Here is a 16813-nt window from a genome sequence, read left to right on the forward strand (position 1 = left end):
TTTTGGAGTATCTTGGCTACAATGGAAGAAGAGTTGTCTTGGGCTACACATTAAATACACAAACACTAACGAAAACTGATGAGCAAAAAAAAAAAAATTAAGTAAACTTAGGATTTTGCATTGGGCCACATGCAGCCCATGGGCTGCGCAGGTTGGACACCCCTGGTTGTTGTGTTCTATGGGATTCAGAGTGCAAACAGCCTTTTTCTAAGGGCTGGGTCATACTGGGTTTTCGGACTCACTTCCAACTGGGATTAGGCTGAAGAAAAGATGCCTCTTTTCATGATACTAAGTGATCCTTTAAAGCATATAGAATGATTTGAATAAGACCTCAGACCAGTAGGTACAGACCTGATTCATAGTTCATTTCTACCGTGCGTTGAGACAGTCTTTAATTCCCCTTTTTGATTTGTTGCTCTGAACTGCCAGGTTTCCAACTCTAAGAAACCTTGTTTAATTTTCAGTATATTTTAAAAAAACAAGCAAATTTATGACAGAGAAATGATCTGAGCCAAAAGTCTGGTTTTTCTGAAACATAGGCTCTCATTTTCTTGACAAGGCATATGTGTTTAATTGGTTTAACAGAAACTGTTTGGATTGATACCTAGGAAAAGGTTTGAAGACACTGCATAAATGGTGAAGATGATTAATATGACAAATTCCAGCTCTATATAAAATTAAATATTGATCAATTACCAGTGGGTTGCAAGGTGCTCCACAAAATAAACGTAATATAGGTAATTGTCAGGTTTTCCTTCATCACTGAGAGCATAATACTTTCAGAAACTAATCAAAGGGTGGACATGGAATAGTTCCTTCCTTTCCAGTGATTCCCATTAATTTGGTTCCTTTGTTTGGAATTCAAAAGTGGTTATTCATTTGTAATTCAAAATTAATTTATATAGAGAAGGCATATTTCTGGTATCAAGGGAAACACATGAACCATATTAAAATTTTTACAGGCAATGAATTTCAAAAACAGCTATTAATAAGTTTTGATCATTTGAATAACATGAATTTAATTTTAAATCTAGTTTCTTTTTATAGGACTCTTGCTTGATATCTGTTGCATATAAATATGCATCCCAACATTTTCATCATTATTTTAAAAACAACGAAGCACAAGTAAAATACTACAAATCAAATTAAACTTCCTAAAGGTAGCAATGTTAAAGTCAAAGTTTTTACCAAGTAATAACTGTAAGAACCCATTTTTGAAGTCTATTGTATATTAGCATTTTAAATAGTATTTTTGAAATAGGAAATGGAAAACAGATTCTTTAAAAATGTATCAAAGGTGACCAATTTTTGTAAAAGAATGAAACTAAAAGGCAATGCCACTTATCTCAGTACTGAGATTATATTACAGAAATAATATTTGTTTAGTATTTTACAATTATGTCAAAATATAATAACTTGCTTTTTCAAATATGGGTTGAGTATTTCAAGAAGAGGTAATTTTGTCCACATTCTAAAATGAAAAATGATTGTTACCAAATTATAGAAAATGTCATAAAAGTACCTTTGAGTTTTTATAAATAATTTTGTCAATGTGGCTGTGAAAATATGTACATTTCAGTAATTGATTTTAAATATTTTGTCTATTTTTAAAGAGAGGAGAAGGAGAGAGGGAAAGAAATATTAATGTGTGGTTGCCTTTCATGCACCCCTTACTGGGGACATGGCCCTCAGTACAGACATGTGTCCTGACTGAGAATTGAACCTGCGATCCTTTGGTTCACAGCCCATGCTTAATTCACTGAGCTACACCAGCCATGGCAGGAATTGATTTTTAAAAGAAAGTTATAAACAAAGGAAAGCAAAGAATTATAATGGGTAAGACTTGGACTGTATCACCAAAATCTTCTGTACTAATGTGGACATGATAGTCACCTGATTTCACCTTCTATTTCTTGTTTACTTATTTTGCCTTATTAATGCCCTCAGCCTTTTGTTAGGACATAATTTGCTAGTTATCTTGAAATAAATTTAGGGTTTAAAATGAAAGGTCATTGCTCTTAGAAATTGCTTAGCTATGAACAAAATGAAAGACCTACGAGGATTACTCCTAAGGAGGGTACACATATGGAGACCTGTTAGATCTGTACGACACTTGTGGCTTCACAGACAGAGGGGCTTCGAAGCATCTGGAACTTCAGAATTCACAGTGATGTCAGTACTGCATGCAACTAGCCATCTGAAACGATACCCTGAGCAGTGTTCGAGCCTGAGGAATTTAAGAGCAACAGTTTCCAAGGTGATTTTAGAATAGTGTCAGGGAGGCAAGACTGTTAAAGGATTATCATTTAATCAGAAGACATCTACCCAAATGTATTTTGTTTTACTTGGAGAAGGGCTGGCCTAACAGAATGAGAGTGGCAACTAAGGCCTTGTGATGGCTTATTTTATGTGTCAACTTAGATGGGCTATGGGGTACCCAGAGAGTCGGTCAGACATTTTACTGAGTGTGTCTATTTTGGATGAAATTCACCTTTAAAAAGGTAAACTGAGTAAAGCAGAGTCCCTCTTCAATGTGGGTGGGCCTTAACCAATCAGTTGAAGTACTGAACAGAAAAACCCCGATCCTTCCCCAAGTCACTGCCTTTGGACTTCACCTGCAACATTGGTTCTTCCTGCTTAGTGGCCTTTGAACCAGAATATCAGCTTTCCCTGGCCTGCACCATTGGCTTGCCTTGCAGATTTTGGACTATCTGCCTTCATGATTGTACAAGTCAATTCCTTATGCATTATAATTTACTCTGATCTTATTTCATGCTCACCATATAACCTCATAACTGAATTTCCCACATAACTGACAACATAAAAATATACATTGCAAAAAAAAAAGAAAAAACCCTGCAAGCTTGAAGACCTGCAAAGTGAAGTCACAGGAAATGCCACATGGAGGGCCCTGCCTGGATGCCAGCCTGACTCACCAAAGCAGCTTTTCTTCGCATCATCCTAATGAACACGCGTTAGCATCTGAAGACACAACAAAACCCCAACGCTTCTTTGTAAAGCATTTATTTTCTTCATATGTGTTAATATCTGGTTAGTTTTTTTAAATTATTCAAACTGAAGAGTGACTGTAAGAGTGGCAGGGGAAAAATGTATATTTATACATGTAATTTCCAAAACTAAAATCCTTTAAGGCCATCTGAGGAAGCTATAGAGCTGAGGTACAAAGTAATCCTTGTAGTGTCCATCAATGAACCCCTTTCCACTGTTGTGCACAAACCAACAGGGAACATCTGTTCCAAACACTTGATCTGTTCGGTAGTCTTTCTGGAGGCCTCTGCAAGGAAAGCGGTGCACGTGGTTAGGGCACAGACCAAGGCATGGCAGCTGCATATCTCGAAGGAGGCATGCTCCCTACCCCAGCCGCTCTTGGCTCCCCTTCCACCGCCGGATCTGCCCGCCCCCACCCATCTCCATGCCCCAAGTCATCAAAGTCTGCAGCTGCGTGTTGGGAGGACAGAACAAACCGTGTCCTCTGGTAGTTCCAATAACCCTGACTGAGACTGACCAACATGGACTTTTCCAGCAAAGTAAGGAGGGCAAATGAATTTAGAAGTGGAAGGGAGGTGGGAACACAACTCTCAAGTGTTGTGGACATAGCCTCACGCAGTTGAAAAGAAGGCTCTAGCTTTAATTTTTAAAAAATCTACATTTTCTAGCATGATGGCATGTGGGTATTTTTATGATTTCCTCCTTTGATCGCCTTTTTCAGTGATTCGGCCTCTAATGTGTGAGGGTGAGAACAAGAGATTAATTATATATCTAGAGTCACCATTTTCATTTCAGAGGGACAAAATGCAGTGTCCGTGTGCACAGGTTGTATATGCGCCCCTTCCTGGTGGATGATGGATGGTTTAGGTTGACATAGGTCGTGCTGTGCAAGTCCAATGCCAGCAGGAGCCCTTTTCGTTCTCTCATAGGCATCCAAGACTTACCTGGTGACAACCAGCTTATGTCCTTTCACCTCCATGCTCGCCTCTGGCTTCCCAGGGTGTTTTCCGGGTCGCTCATTGAAGATGTGTATCTTTGGCTCATGCATGAACTGGCCTGGTGAGATAAAGGCTAGGCAGTGGTTTACATGTTACCCAAGAATAAACAAAAAAGACAAGCTGGTTATTTGATCCAAGCTACCAGTTGGTCCTCCCTCCAGAACTTCTGGAGCGGAAAGATACCCTTAGAGAAAAAGGGCACAGCGCCAGGAAAGGTGTGGCTCCCTCCTGAGAGCAAATCCATGCTGTTCACTTCACAGTCACTTTGCATAGGAGGCTGGTCTATTGGATCTGAAGTAAAATCAAATCCCGAGTGGGGTTGGGGGTGAAGTTCAGCACCCGAGAGCATAGCTCAAATCACAGAAACAGGTCTATTTGGGATGTCAGAGGCCTAAATGGAAACCATTTTCTAAAAAGTAGGGAAGGTTGGCTTAGATGCTGTGCTTATTATCACAGACTTTCTCAGCCAGTTCACCTGTCTTCAGTTAGAAAAAGAAGTCTTCATCATAAAACTTAAAATTTACCTGCCTCTTCTCTTGCCTAGTTTGCGATGATGAAATCCAGGTTCTGGAAAACCTTGTTTGTCATGGTAAAGGTCCTCACTATAGAGCATTACTGAGACACCCTGCACCGCTGTGTTTCTTACTTTCTATATATTATGATATTGAGCAACTTAAAACCCCTGTCTGGCTCAGGAGGAACTGCCCCTCCCAGATGAGCCAATTCTGAAAGATAGCGAAGGACTCTCCCAGGAGCATGCTTTGGGTACACAACTTAACCAACCCAGAGCCAGACCTCATCTGCCGGCCCGTATAACACAGAAGACGTCATGCCAGGGCCACGTACCAGGCAGCTAGAGACCACTCTATAGCCCCAAGCCCGTAGAAATCGTTCAAAATGGCCAACCCTAATCTACCCTGCTCTGCCTTGTCTTTCCATGGAAACCCCTATAAAGGGGGTTTCCACTCTGGCCTGACCTTATCACTTGCTCCTGCTTCCCCCGGCCAAAACCCGGTCTTCCTCCTGTGGCCTGGCATGGCCAGCCATGCCTCTTGTTTCTAGGAGAAACTGGGACTAACAGTTAATGTTTCTTCCAGTTGCATTGGCCTCTTTGTGTTGTCGCTCAGTCACCTTTACAAATTAAGACCCGGGCTCAGAACATGGGTTCTACGCTTCTGAGTTCACACCTACCACTTCCCCAAGTTCTAACCACCATTATCCTAAGCTGCTCCAGCCCTAGCGTGGCCCCACACTCATCAGATGGTTAATCAACACTTTACCTATTAGTCCATGTGCTTTAGGTGAAAACTTGTTTGTGGAGGGAATGTAGATCCCCAAAAAGTCTACATTGATCGGATGCTTCTTCCAAACACGATGAAGTAACACAGAGAAGGACAGTTCCTTCTCCAGGGTAATCGTCACAGTTTTCTCTTTCTTCACCGACACAAGCACCCTAGTGGAAAAGTTGAACATAGAAGCAATACTTCCAGAGCACACTCTTCTTAGAAAGTCGCCCCTCTCACCCCTCAAATGAACGCTCATCCCTCCAGTACAATCCCACTAGCCTTCTAGGACCTTTTCCATGTTTTTGCCACAAAATGCTGTTTTGTTTCTCTGAGAAATTCTGACCAGTTATATATATACTTTAAAACAGTTACTAAAGGGAAGTTATTACTCACGGGACATAATCATAGTGTATCTGGGCATTTCTGACACGCAGTTGCCTGTGGATTTCAGTTGATGGACCCAGTCACTCACCCAACTTGGATTTATGGAGAACTTACTATGCGCTAGGCAGGAGGTTAGCACTGAGGCCCCTGGTGACCCAGACGCAGGCTTCTCTGGCTGGTAGGAGCAGGGCAGGTGGGTAGCAAGAATTTTTCTCAACATTAACTTATTTATATTTAAACTGATGATTTTAAGGTTTATGTTCATGCCTCAGATGTCGGGATTTATTCATGTCATGTGTCAAGGACCGGCCCAAATTCAGACATAATAATACTTGCCTCTGATTAGTGACCTGGGCTGTGTCAGACCAGGATAAGACCGATGTACGAGAGCCCCAGTTCAGGGTGATGCTCTCAGTGCTAATTTCTATTTTCATGTCTTCATTTTGGAAATAAAATCCCAGTTTTCCAAAATAGGTGCTTAGTTTTTTATTCTTGGGCTTCTTGGCACCAATGAGCTGTCCATTGACCAAAATCCCTACAGGAGGAACAAAAAGATTTTTTTCTCTCTTGGGTGCCATTCTTTTTTCATGTGTGGGCACCATAATTTGAATTTATAAAACTGGACATACCATACCATTGTCATTTTGCTTTAGGATTTACCTACTTCTTCCTCTGTAACTCTCTCTATATAGCTGTAATTTATTATAGTTTAATTATATTATACAATATGCTAGTTTATACTGAGAAAGAGTATATTCTTCCTAATAGTTCAAACACTTAAAAATATATTTACACAATTTTTTCTAACTAATTATAGGAATTTGAAAAACATAGGACTTCTATTACGGTGAGAAAGAAATCTCAGGCAGTGGCGGTGCAGCGTGACAAAGATCTAATTGTCTAATTCAAGTATCATATCTTTTTATTTTTACCTGATTCTGGATCAGAAACAAGGTTGAGGATTTTTCCAGGTTCTGAGTCAATATTGAAACAAATATTCTTTTGACTTTTTGGTAGGTAAATGATGAAGTGTGGGTCATTTTCAACTGGAAAATATATGAAGAAAATGAAAATAAGAACATCATAAAAGGGAAGAAGATTTTGAAAAGTATTTTATTCCTAAACATCTTTACTTTCACAAGAACAAATATTTACTGTGCTCCCACTATCTGCTAGGCACTGTCTCAGCACCGGGAGCCCAGTGGTCCATACTCTTCACCCCTTTCTCAAACAGCCTCGATCAGAGCTTTAAGTTACTTTACAAGTGTGGTGGATACTTATTTGGTAGCTATCACATACAGTATTTTTAGGACTATAATACACACACACACCCAAATTTGGGAGGAAAATGGAGGTGCATCTTATAGTCAGAATGTAGCTTACCTGGCTTGCTGTGGTAAGGGGGGTGATGGAGTGGGGTCACAGGTTATTAAATATTTTACCACATTTTTTCCTTCAAATTTTTTTCCTATTTTCCTCCTCTAAAACCTAAGTGTGTCTTATGGTCTAGTGCAACTTATAGTCCTAAAAATATAGTATGCACTAGGTTAGAGATAAAAATGAGTAAGAAAGGCACAAGGAATAAGACATACATACTCACTACACATGTATACGTATATACTACATATGTGTAAATATATACAGTGAATATATAGATAGATAAATAGCCATGTATTTTATTAAGTAGGCATACACAGTGCATAAAATAAAGAAGACATAATATTATTTGTTGGCATACAGATTAATTTATTCCAAGAGCAATAAAAGATTAATCTGCTCCCAAGAAATTACCGAATACTCTTTTGTTACTGGACAGCATTATTCTGGCTGATCTTGTTTGTTTGTTTAACCATTCAACAAATATTTAGTGAGAAAAAAAACAACTATGTGCAAAACACTAAATTAGGCCATGTTCACTGTAGCTATAGATAAGTCATGGCCTTCAAGAAAGTACCAATTTAATGAATGAGTGACAAAGTTTCTCTCCTTGACCAAACTCTATCCAGGCTCCCTTGAACTTCTCAACTAGGCCTCAACCCTGGGACTTCTGTGCTGGACTCTGCACTGTTCTCTTGTAGCAAAGGTACTGCTGAATCAGTTTAACCAGAAACCCCGCCCTCCACATCGGACCACCCTCACGCCCTGATCAGGATCCTCGTCCCCACCACCCACCAGCTGATGTCTGATAGTACCACTCTGCCTTTAGCAAGAATCCTGTGAGGAGTGTTTAGCCTGGACCCGCTTCCCCTGATTGCTTCCTCTTAGACTTTTCATCCACCGACCCCCACCCTGCTCCTTGTCTTGAATGTCCCACTCTCCCACGCTGCATGCGCACTTGAGTGCAGTCTGTCTCCCCCACTGCCAAACCCCACTGCAGCCATCCCTGTCCCCACTCTGTCCCTCCTTAGACACAATCTTCCTTACCATGCTTTCACAAATGTCACGAATAATTATGTTCTTTAACAGTTAGAACATTGTTTTTCCTTCTTTCAAGGAAGCAGACACAACCACTGACATCAACTAAAATAAAGAAGATGATACAATAACAGCCTAGCACAGTGCTCTGAGAATGAAGATGCAGGTTGGCTGACGCCACCTGGGCAAGTTGAGAAAGGTCTTATGAAGGGTTTGGCTTTTGAACTAAGCCTTCAAGGTACGAGGGGAAGAAGGGAAGACTAAAACACAAGAAAGAGAGATATTTCATTCTGAGTGGACAGAATGAGGAATGGTGTAGAGGTAGAAAATTGATGATTTGCCCTGGCTGGTGTAGCTCAGTGGATTGAGCGTGGGCCTGCGAACCAGACAATCGCGGTTCCATTCCCAGTCAGGGCACATGCCTGGGTTGCAGGCTGGTTCCTTGCAGGCCAACTCCCAGCAGGGGACGCACAAAAGGCAACCATACATTGATGTTTCTCTCCCTCTCTCCTTCCCCTCTAAAGATAAATAAATAAATTTTTAAAAAATTTAAAAAATTAAAAAAAAAAGAAAATTGATGATTTGTTTAGAAAGTAACGTGGTGTGAATAGAGGATGGGTTCCTGAAGAAAACAGAAAAAGATCAGACTAAAAGGCAGGTGATGGAGACCATGGAACACCGTGCTAAAAGAACAGACCTTTCTTCTGTTGAATAACTATTAAAGGATTTTGAGAATAAATGGGACATGATTTGAACTTCATTTTAGGAAAATGTTGGTTATAATATAAATTAAATATTTTGCCCTGGCTGGTGCAGCTCAGTGGATTGAACACAGGCCCGTGAACCACACAATCGCGGTTCGATTCCCAGTCAGGGCACATGCCTGGGTTGCGGGCCAGTTCCCAGCGGGGGACACATGAGAGGCAACCATACATTGATATTTCTCTCCCTCTCTCCTTCCCTTCCTCTAAAGATAAATAAATAAAATCTAAAAAAATAAATTAATTAAATTTAAAAAAATATTGGAAAGCAGACATAGGAAGGTCATTTAGCAGCTAAAATGGCAGTAACCCAGGTAGGAAATGTTAAATTTAAGAAACTGGGATGGTGAGTGGGATTGGAGAGGGAGGGAACATTCAGGAGACATCTGGTAAAATCCATAATAGTTGGTAACTAGTAGAGAGGGACAACTCAGCACTACCAGGCTTCTAGCCTCAGTAATCAAAGGGATTGAAGAAGGAGGTTTGAGTTGAAAACCAGCAGCGGTTGTGTTTTCCAGGATAAAATTGGAAGAGTTAGCTGCCACCCATTGACAGGCTAGTTTTCCAGATATGGTCACAAAGCTCCTTGCAAACATTAACTCTCGCTCCGAGCACAGGACATGTGACCTGTCCAAGGTTACACCGTGGAGTTAATAAGTGCCAGAGCTGTGGCTGTTATCCAGGCTGCCTGATTAAAGCCCACTCTCCCAACCTCTCTGCTATGCTCACTCATTTTCAAGTGTGTGTTCTGACATCTAGAATCGGGAATAAACTAATCCAGGGCAGGAACAAACCTTGCATTTCTTTGCATACCTCATACCACCAAGCTCATGTATGTATTCAATCAATGCTTGTTTAATTGACTTTGTGTTGGAGCTGAGCACTAGAGGGCATCGTTAAAACACAAAACAAAAGATTGCCAACTCCTTAAAAAATTTTTTAATTACTTAATTATGCTTTCTTCTCCCTTCTTCTCAAATATGTTTTGAAACATTTTGTTCAAAAAATTGTTTTTGTTAAAGACAACAATTGTTTTGCCATTTTACTTCAACTCAATCCCACCAATCAAACCTTCTTGTATGCAAAAGAATCAGGGCTGTCACATTGAGTGGATACAGGTCTAGGCAACAGAAAGAAGCATTGTGTTTAAGTTCGTCCATGCAGCCTCAATTTTGATCACACTGAAAGTACATTGAAGGCTCCCATGACTAACTTCATAGATTTCCAGGGCCTGGGGTCCATGAGCATAAGAGTAGCTCATGTTTATTGAGCTTCTACTAGGAACCAGGAACCTTATAGCCACCTTATAGCAGGGCAGGTATGAACATCTCCATTGTATACATGGGCTACCTGTGGGAGATAATTTAGATGAGGTCATGAGAGTGGGCCCCCATGATTGGATTTAGTGTTTGTATAATAAGGATCACCGGGAGCTTGCCTTTGGTCTCTCTCTCCCAAGGTCATGTGAACTCACAGGAAGATGGTGGCCACCTACAAGCCAAAGTACTGAAATCTACCTTGATGGCATCTTGATCTTGGACTTCGGCATCCAGAACTATAAAAAACAAATTTCCGTTGTTTTAACCACACTTTGACTAACACATGGAGTAACCTTCTTTCAACAGAAGGCAATGATGCCTAGTCAGCTAATTTGCCAGAACATAGTGATTTTATTGATGCATAGTGCTCCATGTATTATGATCTGATGCAGACTCGGGATGTGGAAGCCGTGTTGCAGTTCTCTCACCTGTCGTCACATGCGGAGGAGGAGTGGACTCAAGCACGGGAGCTCCTTCCACAGGCATTGGGATCCTGGGTGTCGGTGAAGGGTTGGCCCAAGATGGGAGTGAAGTTGGAGGAACCTTGCTGCCATAATACAGAGCACCTAGGTAGAAAAACCCATATCTTTTAGTTTCCAGGTAAGTTGCTTACGATTCCAAGATTTATGCAGGCTCCAGAGGTTCTCAGCTAAGGTTTTCTCCTATTATTTTTATTCCTGAGTTCTTTGTTATCATGCTGCGGGCTTGGCGTAAGGCCCTCCTCAGAGTCTGGGACCCGAGCTTGGACCTGCAGCAGGAGGGGCTGCTCCGCAGAGCTGGGGAGGGGCCTCACGCCTTCAACACAGGCCGGAGAGATAACGTGCAGCCAGCCCCTGGAGAATCCTGGATTATGGTCGGCACCTACCTGATACATGCCCATTTACCCACCAAAAAGTAATCTGAGCAGGTTAGTTTCCCAAAGAGGAAACTGTACTGGTTACAAATAGTTCATTTGGCTTTCTGATATCCAGTCAGTTTCCCTGTCTTTGAGAAGCAAATGCCAGTTCACCTAGGCATTTTGTTTAGGTGATGCAGCATCACTTAGATATGCCAGTTTACCCAGACAAATTTAGATGTTCCAATCCAATGTAACTGGGAGGCCAGAAGTCAGAGTTCCTTGAATCCTGGGCCAGTCTTGTATAGCTGACATCTCTCTCACTTGGACAAAACTGAAAATTCAAAAAATATTCCCTTTGCAGGGATGTCAAACTCATTTTCACTGGGAGCCACATTAGTCTCATGGTTGCCTTCAAAGGGCCAAACAGAATTTTAGGACTGTATTAATGTAACTACTCCTTAACTAGGGACAAGGAACTCTACATTTGGCAGTCTTTCTGAGTTTGTTTCTGTGTATTAGGTAGCGCTGCTCCCTGTCTTGCTAGTATGGCCTAATGTGGTAAGTGTCCTATAGGGTCCAGTGGCACAGCCTCTCCTATTACCCAAGTTTGGTACTTGAGGTGCAACATGTGGGCTGAGTACACCCTCCCTTTCTAGTTGAAGCTTGGTTGCTGTTGGCAGGTCAATGGGAGGGATTTACCCAGGCCAGTCAGCTGCAAGGACTGGCTGTGACCACTGACCACCAATCTCTGCCCTTTGTGGGGGCAGCTGTGCAGGAGTGGGGTGGTGGTGCTCTAATATGGTCTGCAGCTGTCCACTGGGTGTGCTGGCCCTGGGGTTTTCTCGGTGGTGCAGGCCAAGGTCAGCCCCACAAGTGTTTTGCCTAGGGAGCCCTATGGGAGCTATAAAGCAATCTGAGATGGCTGCCACTTGTGCTGAGCTTGGAGATTCCCAGGTGAAACCAAACTGTGAAACTAGGCTGGTTGCTGCTAATGCTAGGCCTGGGGCCATGTAGCAAGAGGTACAAGGGTTGGGGGCTTAGTAAGGCCTGCTGCTGCTTGTTTGATAGGATTTAGGGTGTTGTGAAGCATCAGCAAAGACCAGCCATTCATATGGAAAAGCAGCTTGGGTGGGGCTGCATGTGGGGCACAGCAGAATCTCTGGGGATCTCTAAGGCAGGTCAAACAGTGTTAACCAGGTTGATGGAGCCACGGATATAGCACCAGCTTGCTGGCTTTGTGGAGGAAAGTTTAGAAAGGGGACAATGGCCTCTATTCACCTTGAGGACAGACACTTCACTTTCTCCCTGTATACCACTGGTGCCTTTCAAGCTGCTACCCAGGTGCTGGAGCTCAGAGGGAGTGAGTCTAAGTAGGTGAGTCTGTGTGGGGGTTCTTTAAGAGAAATTGCTTGGGGCTAGAGCAGTTTCTTTCATTGACTTAATCCCTGCTGGTTTTTGCAGCCAGAAGTTATGGGGACTTATCTTCCTGGCACTGGAGCCCTGGTCTGGGGGGGCCTTGTGCGGGGCTGGAACTCCTTGCTCCTGAGATATGCCTTCCAAATGTTTGCCCACCATACGTGAGTGTGGGACTAGACCATTTCTCATCTGCCCATCATCTCCAACCCCCCACCCCCCATCCATCCAGTCTGGATGGATGTGGTTTCTATAATTTCATAGTTGTCAGACTTCCATTCAACTTGATACCTGATGGTTCTGAGGGATGGTTGTTCCATATTTTAGTTGTAATTTTGATGTGGTTGTGCAAAGAGGTGAGCCATATCTGCCTACCCTGCCATCTTTCATCATAGTTTTAATAAAACTCAATCCAAAAGAAACCTTTGAACACTCAGAATCTTATGGCACAAGAAACTGAAAAAATTAAATTTGTATACATATTTTTCTTATGGAGAAGGATGAAATAAAAGGATTAATAAAAGACTTTCGAGCATAAAATATATTACATTAGAATATGATTCTGCCAAAAAACTAAAATGAAAATATAGTTCATGTGGAAGTCCAACAACCAACAATTTAAAGAAGCCACATTCATCCAGACTGGTAGGGGGGGTGGAGATGCAGAGAGAGGTGGAAAGGCACAGAGAGGCAGAGAGCAATGGGAGTGGCATGGAGCCGAGGGAGTGGTGCAGAGAGGCGGAGGAACAAGGGGGCAGGATGGGCAGTCCCACATGCCCATGTGGTAGGTATGAATTGAAAGGGATGCCTCTGGAGTGAGAAATCCCAGTCTCAAACCAGACCACCCAGCAGCTCAGAGTTCCAGTGCCAGAAGGATAAATCCCCATAACCTCTGGCTGCAAAAACCCGTGGAGGTTGGATCGGCAGAAGAAACTGCCAGATTATCAGGAGACTGTTTTTAAAGGGCCCACATGCACTTAGGACTTACACAGACGCACCCCCTCTGGGATTCAGCACCAGGGAAATAGCCGGAAGGGCACAAGTGGCATACAAGGTGGAAATAGGGCGGGTACTGAGTGACGTTTTCTTCCCAGGGAAACCTCCAAAAGTCAAGTACCGTCTTTGTCCCCTCTCTGAGCCCTCCCCACACACAGAGCCACAAAGCAGTGACGTGGGTTGTCCTGCCCTGGCGATCACCTAAGGCTCCTCCCCACACAATTTATAGGTCTGCTTTTCTACAACAGGCCATGTTGCTAAGACAGGGAGTCAAAGCAGCTCTTCTTTACACAAAGAAGCAACCACAAGAGACTAACAAGTTGAGGACAAAGAAATATGGCCCATTGGAAAGAACAGAACAAAACTCCAGAAAAAGAATTAAACAAAACAGAGATTACTAACCTATCAGATGCAAAGTTCAAAATACTGGTGATTAGGATGCTCAAAGAACTCATTGAGTAAAGCAATGGCATAAAAAGACCCAGGCAGAAATGAAAGTGACATTAAGTGAAATAAAGAAACATCTACAGGAAACTCCCAACAGTAGAAGGGATGGAACTGAGTGTCAAATTAACAATTGGGAGCATAAGGAAGAAAAAAGCATTCAATCAGAACAACAAAAAGAAAAAAAGAATTCAAAAAAACAAGAATAAAATAAGATGGCTCTGGGACATCTCCAAATGTACCAATATCCGAATCATAAGGGTGCTAGAAGGAGAAAAGGAAGAGCAAGAAATTGAAAACTTGTTTGAAAAAATAATGAAAGAAAACTTTCCTAATTTGGTGAAGGAAATAGACATACAAGTCTCGGAAGCACAGGGAGTCCCAAACAAATTGGACTCAAAGAGAACCACACCGAGTCACATCATAATTAAAACTGCAAAGGTTAAAGATAAAGAGAGAACTTTAAAAGCAGCAAGAGAAAATCAGCCCTGGCTGGTGTAGCTCAGTGGATTGAGCACAGGCCTGCGAACTAGAGGATCGTGGTTCAATTCCCAGTCAGGGCACATGCCTGGGTTGCAGGCAGGTTCCCTGCAGGCCAACTCCCAGCAGGGGACGCATGAAAGGCAACCATACATTGATGTTTCTCTCCCTCTCTCCTTCCCATCTAAAGATACATAAATAAATAAAATCTTAAAAAAATAAATAGCAGCAAGAGAAAAATCAGAGAGTTACCTACAAAGGAGTTCCCATAAGGCTGTCAGCTGATTTCTCAAAAGAAACTTTGCAGGCTAAAAGGGACTGGTAAGGATTATTCAAAGTGGTGGAAAACAGGCCTACAACCTAGATTGCTCTACCCAGTAAAGCTATCATTTATTATCAAATGGCAGATAAAGTGCTTCCCAGACAAGGTAAAGCTAAAGGAGTTCATCATTACCAGGCAATTACTACATGAAATGTTAAAGGGACTTATTTTAAGAAACTGAAGATCAAAACTAGGAACATTAAAATGGCAATAAATACTCAACTATCAACAACTGAATCTAAAAAAAATAAACCAAGCAAATAAGCAGAACTGGAGCAGAATCATAGATATGGACAACACTTGGAGGGCTATCAGCTGGGAAGGGGAAAAGGGAGAATGGGGAAAAAGGTACAGGGATTAAGAAGCGTAACTAGTAGGTACAAAGTAGAGGGATGTTAAGAACAGTACAGGAAATGTGAAGCCAAAGAATTTATATGCACGACTCATGGACATGAATTAAGAGGGGGAATGCTGGAGGGAATGTGGGTACCACGTGGAGTGGGGCCAAGGGGAAATATCAGGGTAATTGTAATAGCAGATCAATAAAACATATTTTAAAAAATAAAAATATTTTAAAAAGAACGAATCTGGTATTCAATTTCATTGGATACACTTAAAGGAGTTATATCACAATTTCATTATAAGATCAGACATTAAATACATTGCAAGTACTTAAATAAGATGAAAAAATGTTAATGTTGATTTTTTTAAATGTGTGAAGGGGTTTACAAGTTATCAAAATTCCTTTGGAAAATGTGAGGGAAACTGTTCAAAGATGGCAATAAACTGTCCTTACAGTAATTTGACAGGAAGAGCTCTGCGGACAGAGGCTTGGGAGCTAGAGGGGGACGGGAGGGGGAGAGGCGGAGAGGCCTGGAGACCTCGACTCAGCCTGTGGAAACGGGGTCATGGTGTCTCTCCACCAGACCCAAACACCGACCTGAGCAGCAAGTAGGGTCTTGCGGAGGGGAGTCGGCCAGCATGCGCTCGTTCCCAGCTTCGTTCTCAATCACCATGGCAGTGAGTGGGGTCACTATGTGATGTTCCAGGGACATCTGCAGGATTGTTTTTGTAATTTTCTTTTTCTCAGCAGCTGTAGTAGCCAGGCTTCTGCATTGGAGAAACAGAGACATTACAGAGGTTCACTTTATTTAAGGCTGAGTTAAAGGCCCACACCCCCGCACTTCCGGTGTACAACCAGGACCCTGGGGGCCATCAAGGGAAGTAGAATGAACTTAGTGTTTTATCTAGTCATGCAGTCCTAAGAAATTTTTTAATAGACTTGATTTTTTTTAGGAGTTTTAAGGTCACAGTAAAATTGAGTGGGAAGTACAGTGATTTCCCAAATAACCCTTACTCACGAACTCCCCCATTATCCACATTCCCACCATGAATACATTTGTTATGATTGATGAACCTACACGGACACATCATTATCATGCAAACCCTATCACTGACATTAAGGTTCGCTCTTGAGTTGCACATTCTGTGGGTTTGGACAGATGCATAGCGACATGTGTTCAACAATATAGGGTAATACAGAGTAGCTTCATTGCCCTAAAGATTTCTGTTCTCCACCTATTCATCCTCCACACCCTCCAACCCCAGCAAACACTGATCTCTTTTTACAGGGATTGTTTTTAAAAAAATCAATATTTAACTTTTGCAGCAATATGCTATCTGCCTTTAACTGCATCCAGTATGCTTCCATAAAGGGGCAGAAGTATTTCTCGCTCACTTCAAAGCCACAGCTTAAAGCCATGTGTCTGTTTATAATCTTATTGACATCATAGATTTTCTCTGTGAGTAGTTATAGTAATTTTTTCCAACCTAGTTCAGATGACTTCGTTCCATTTTTCTGAGACTCTGATAGAATAGGTAGAGTGGGCTCGGGAATAGTAATGTTCTTATTCAACACTTGTACGTAACTCCAAAGCAGGTGATCAAAGAACCATCCATTGCTCTAAAAATATAGTTTTTTTATTGGAGAGTTTCAATGCAGTTCAGCTCAGAAGCCAGAGATGAAACAAATGACAACTAGGGAGCCCTTTCTTACGTGATATCATAATCACATAATCATAGATTTCTCGCTGGATTATAACCTGTGCCGTTGCAGACAAAACTAATTGATGGTGACAAATGTCTGAA

The 16813-nt window shown here is 41.9% G+C and overlaps 1 protein-coding gene across 1 annotated transcript in view; it reads right to left on the reverse strand.

The window, feature by feature from the left end:
* Nucleotides 1–3008: 3008 nt before the first annotated feature.
* The window catches only part of ITIH2 (inter-alpha-trypsin inhibitor heavy chain 2), a 34970-nt gene continuing 21165 nt past the window's right edge, over nt 3009–16813 (reverse strand). The window contains exons 15-21 of the mRNA XM_037065969.1: nt 15606–15775; nt 10601–10738; nt 6610–6723; nt 6014–6212; nt 5288–5460; nt 3954–4065; nt 3009–3295 (exon numbers count right to left, since the gene is read on the reverse strand). Coding sequence (XP_036921864.1) covers nt 3148–3295; nt 3954–4065; nt 5288–5460; nt 6014–6212; nt 6610–6723; nt 10601–10738; nt 15606–15775 — 1054 coding nt within the window. The 3' untranslated portion in view covers nt 3009–3147. The remainder of the gene's footprint in view (nt 3296–3953; nt 4066–5287; nt 5461–6013; nt 6213–6609; nt 6724–10600; nt 10739–15605; nt 15776–16813) is intronic.

The sequence above is a fragment of the Sturnira hondurensis genome, unplaced genomic scaffold, assembly GCF_014824575.4.
Source record: "Sturnira hondurensis isolate 20B ecotype Veracruz unplaced genomic scaffold, ASM1482457v3 Scaffold0016284, whole genome shotgun sequence".
Taxonomy (NCBI): Eukaryota; Metazoa; Chordata; class Mammalia; order Chiroptera; family Phyllostomidae; genus Sturnira; species Sturnira hondurensis.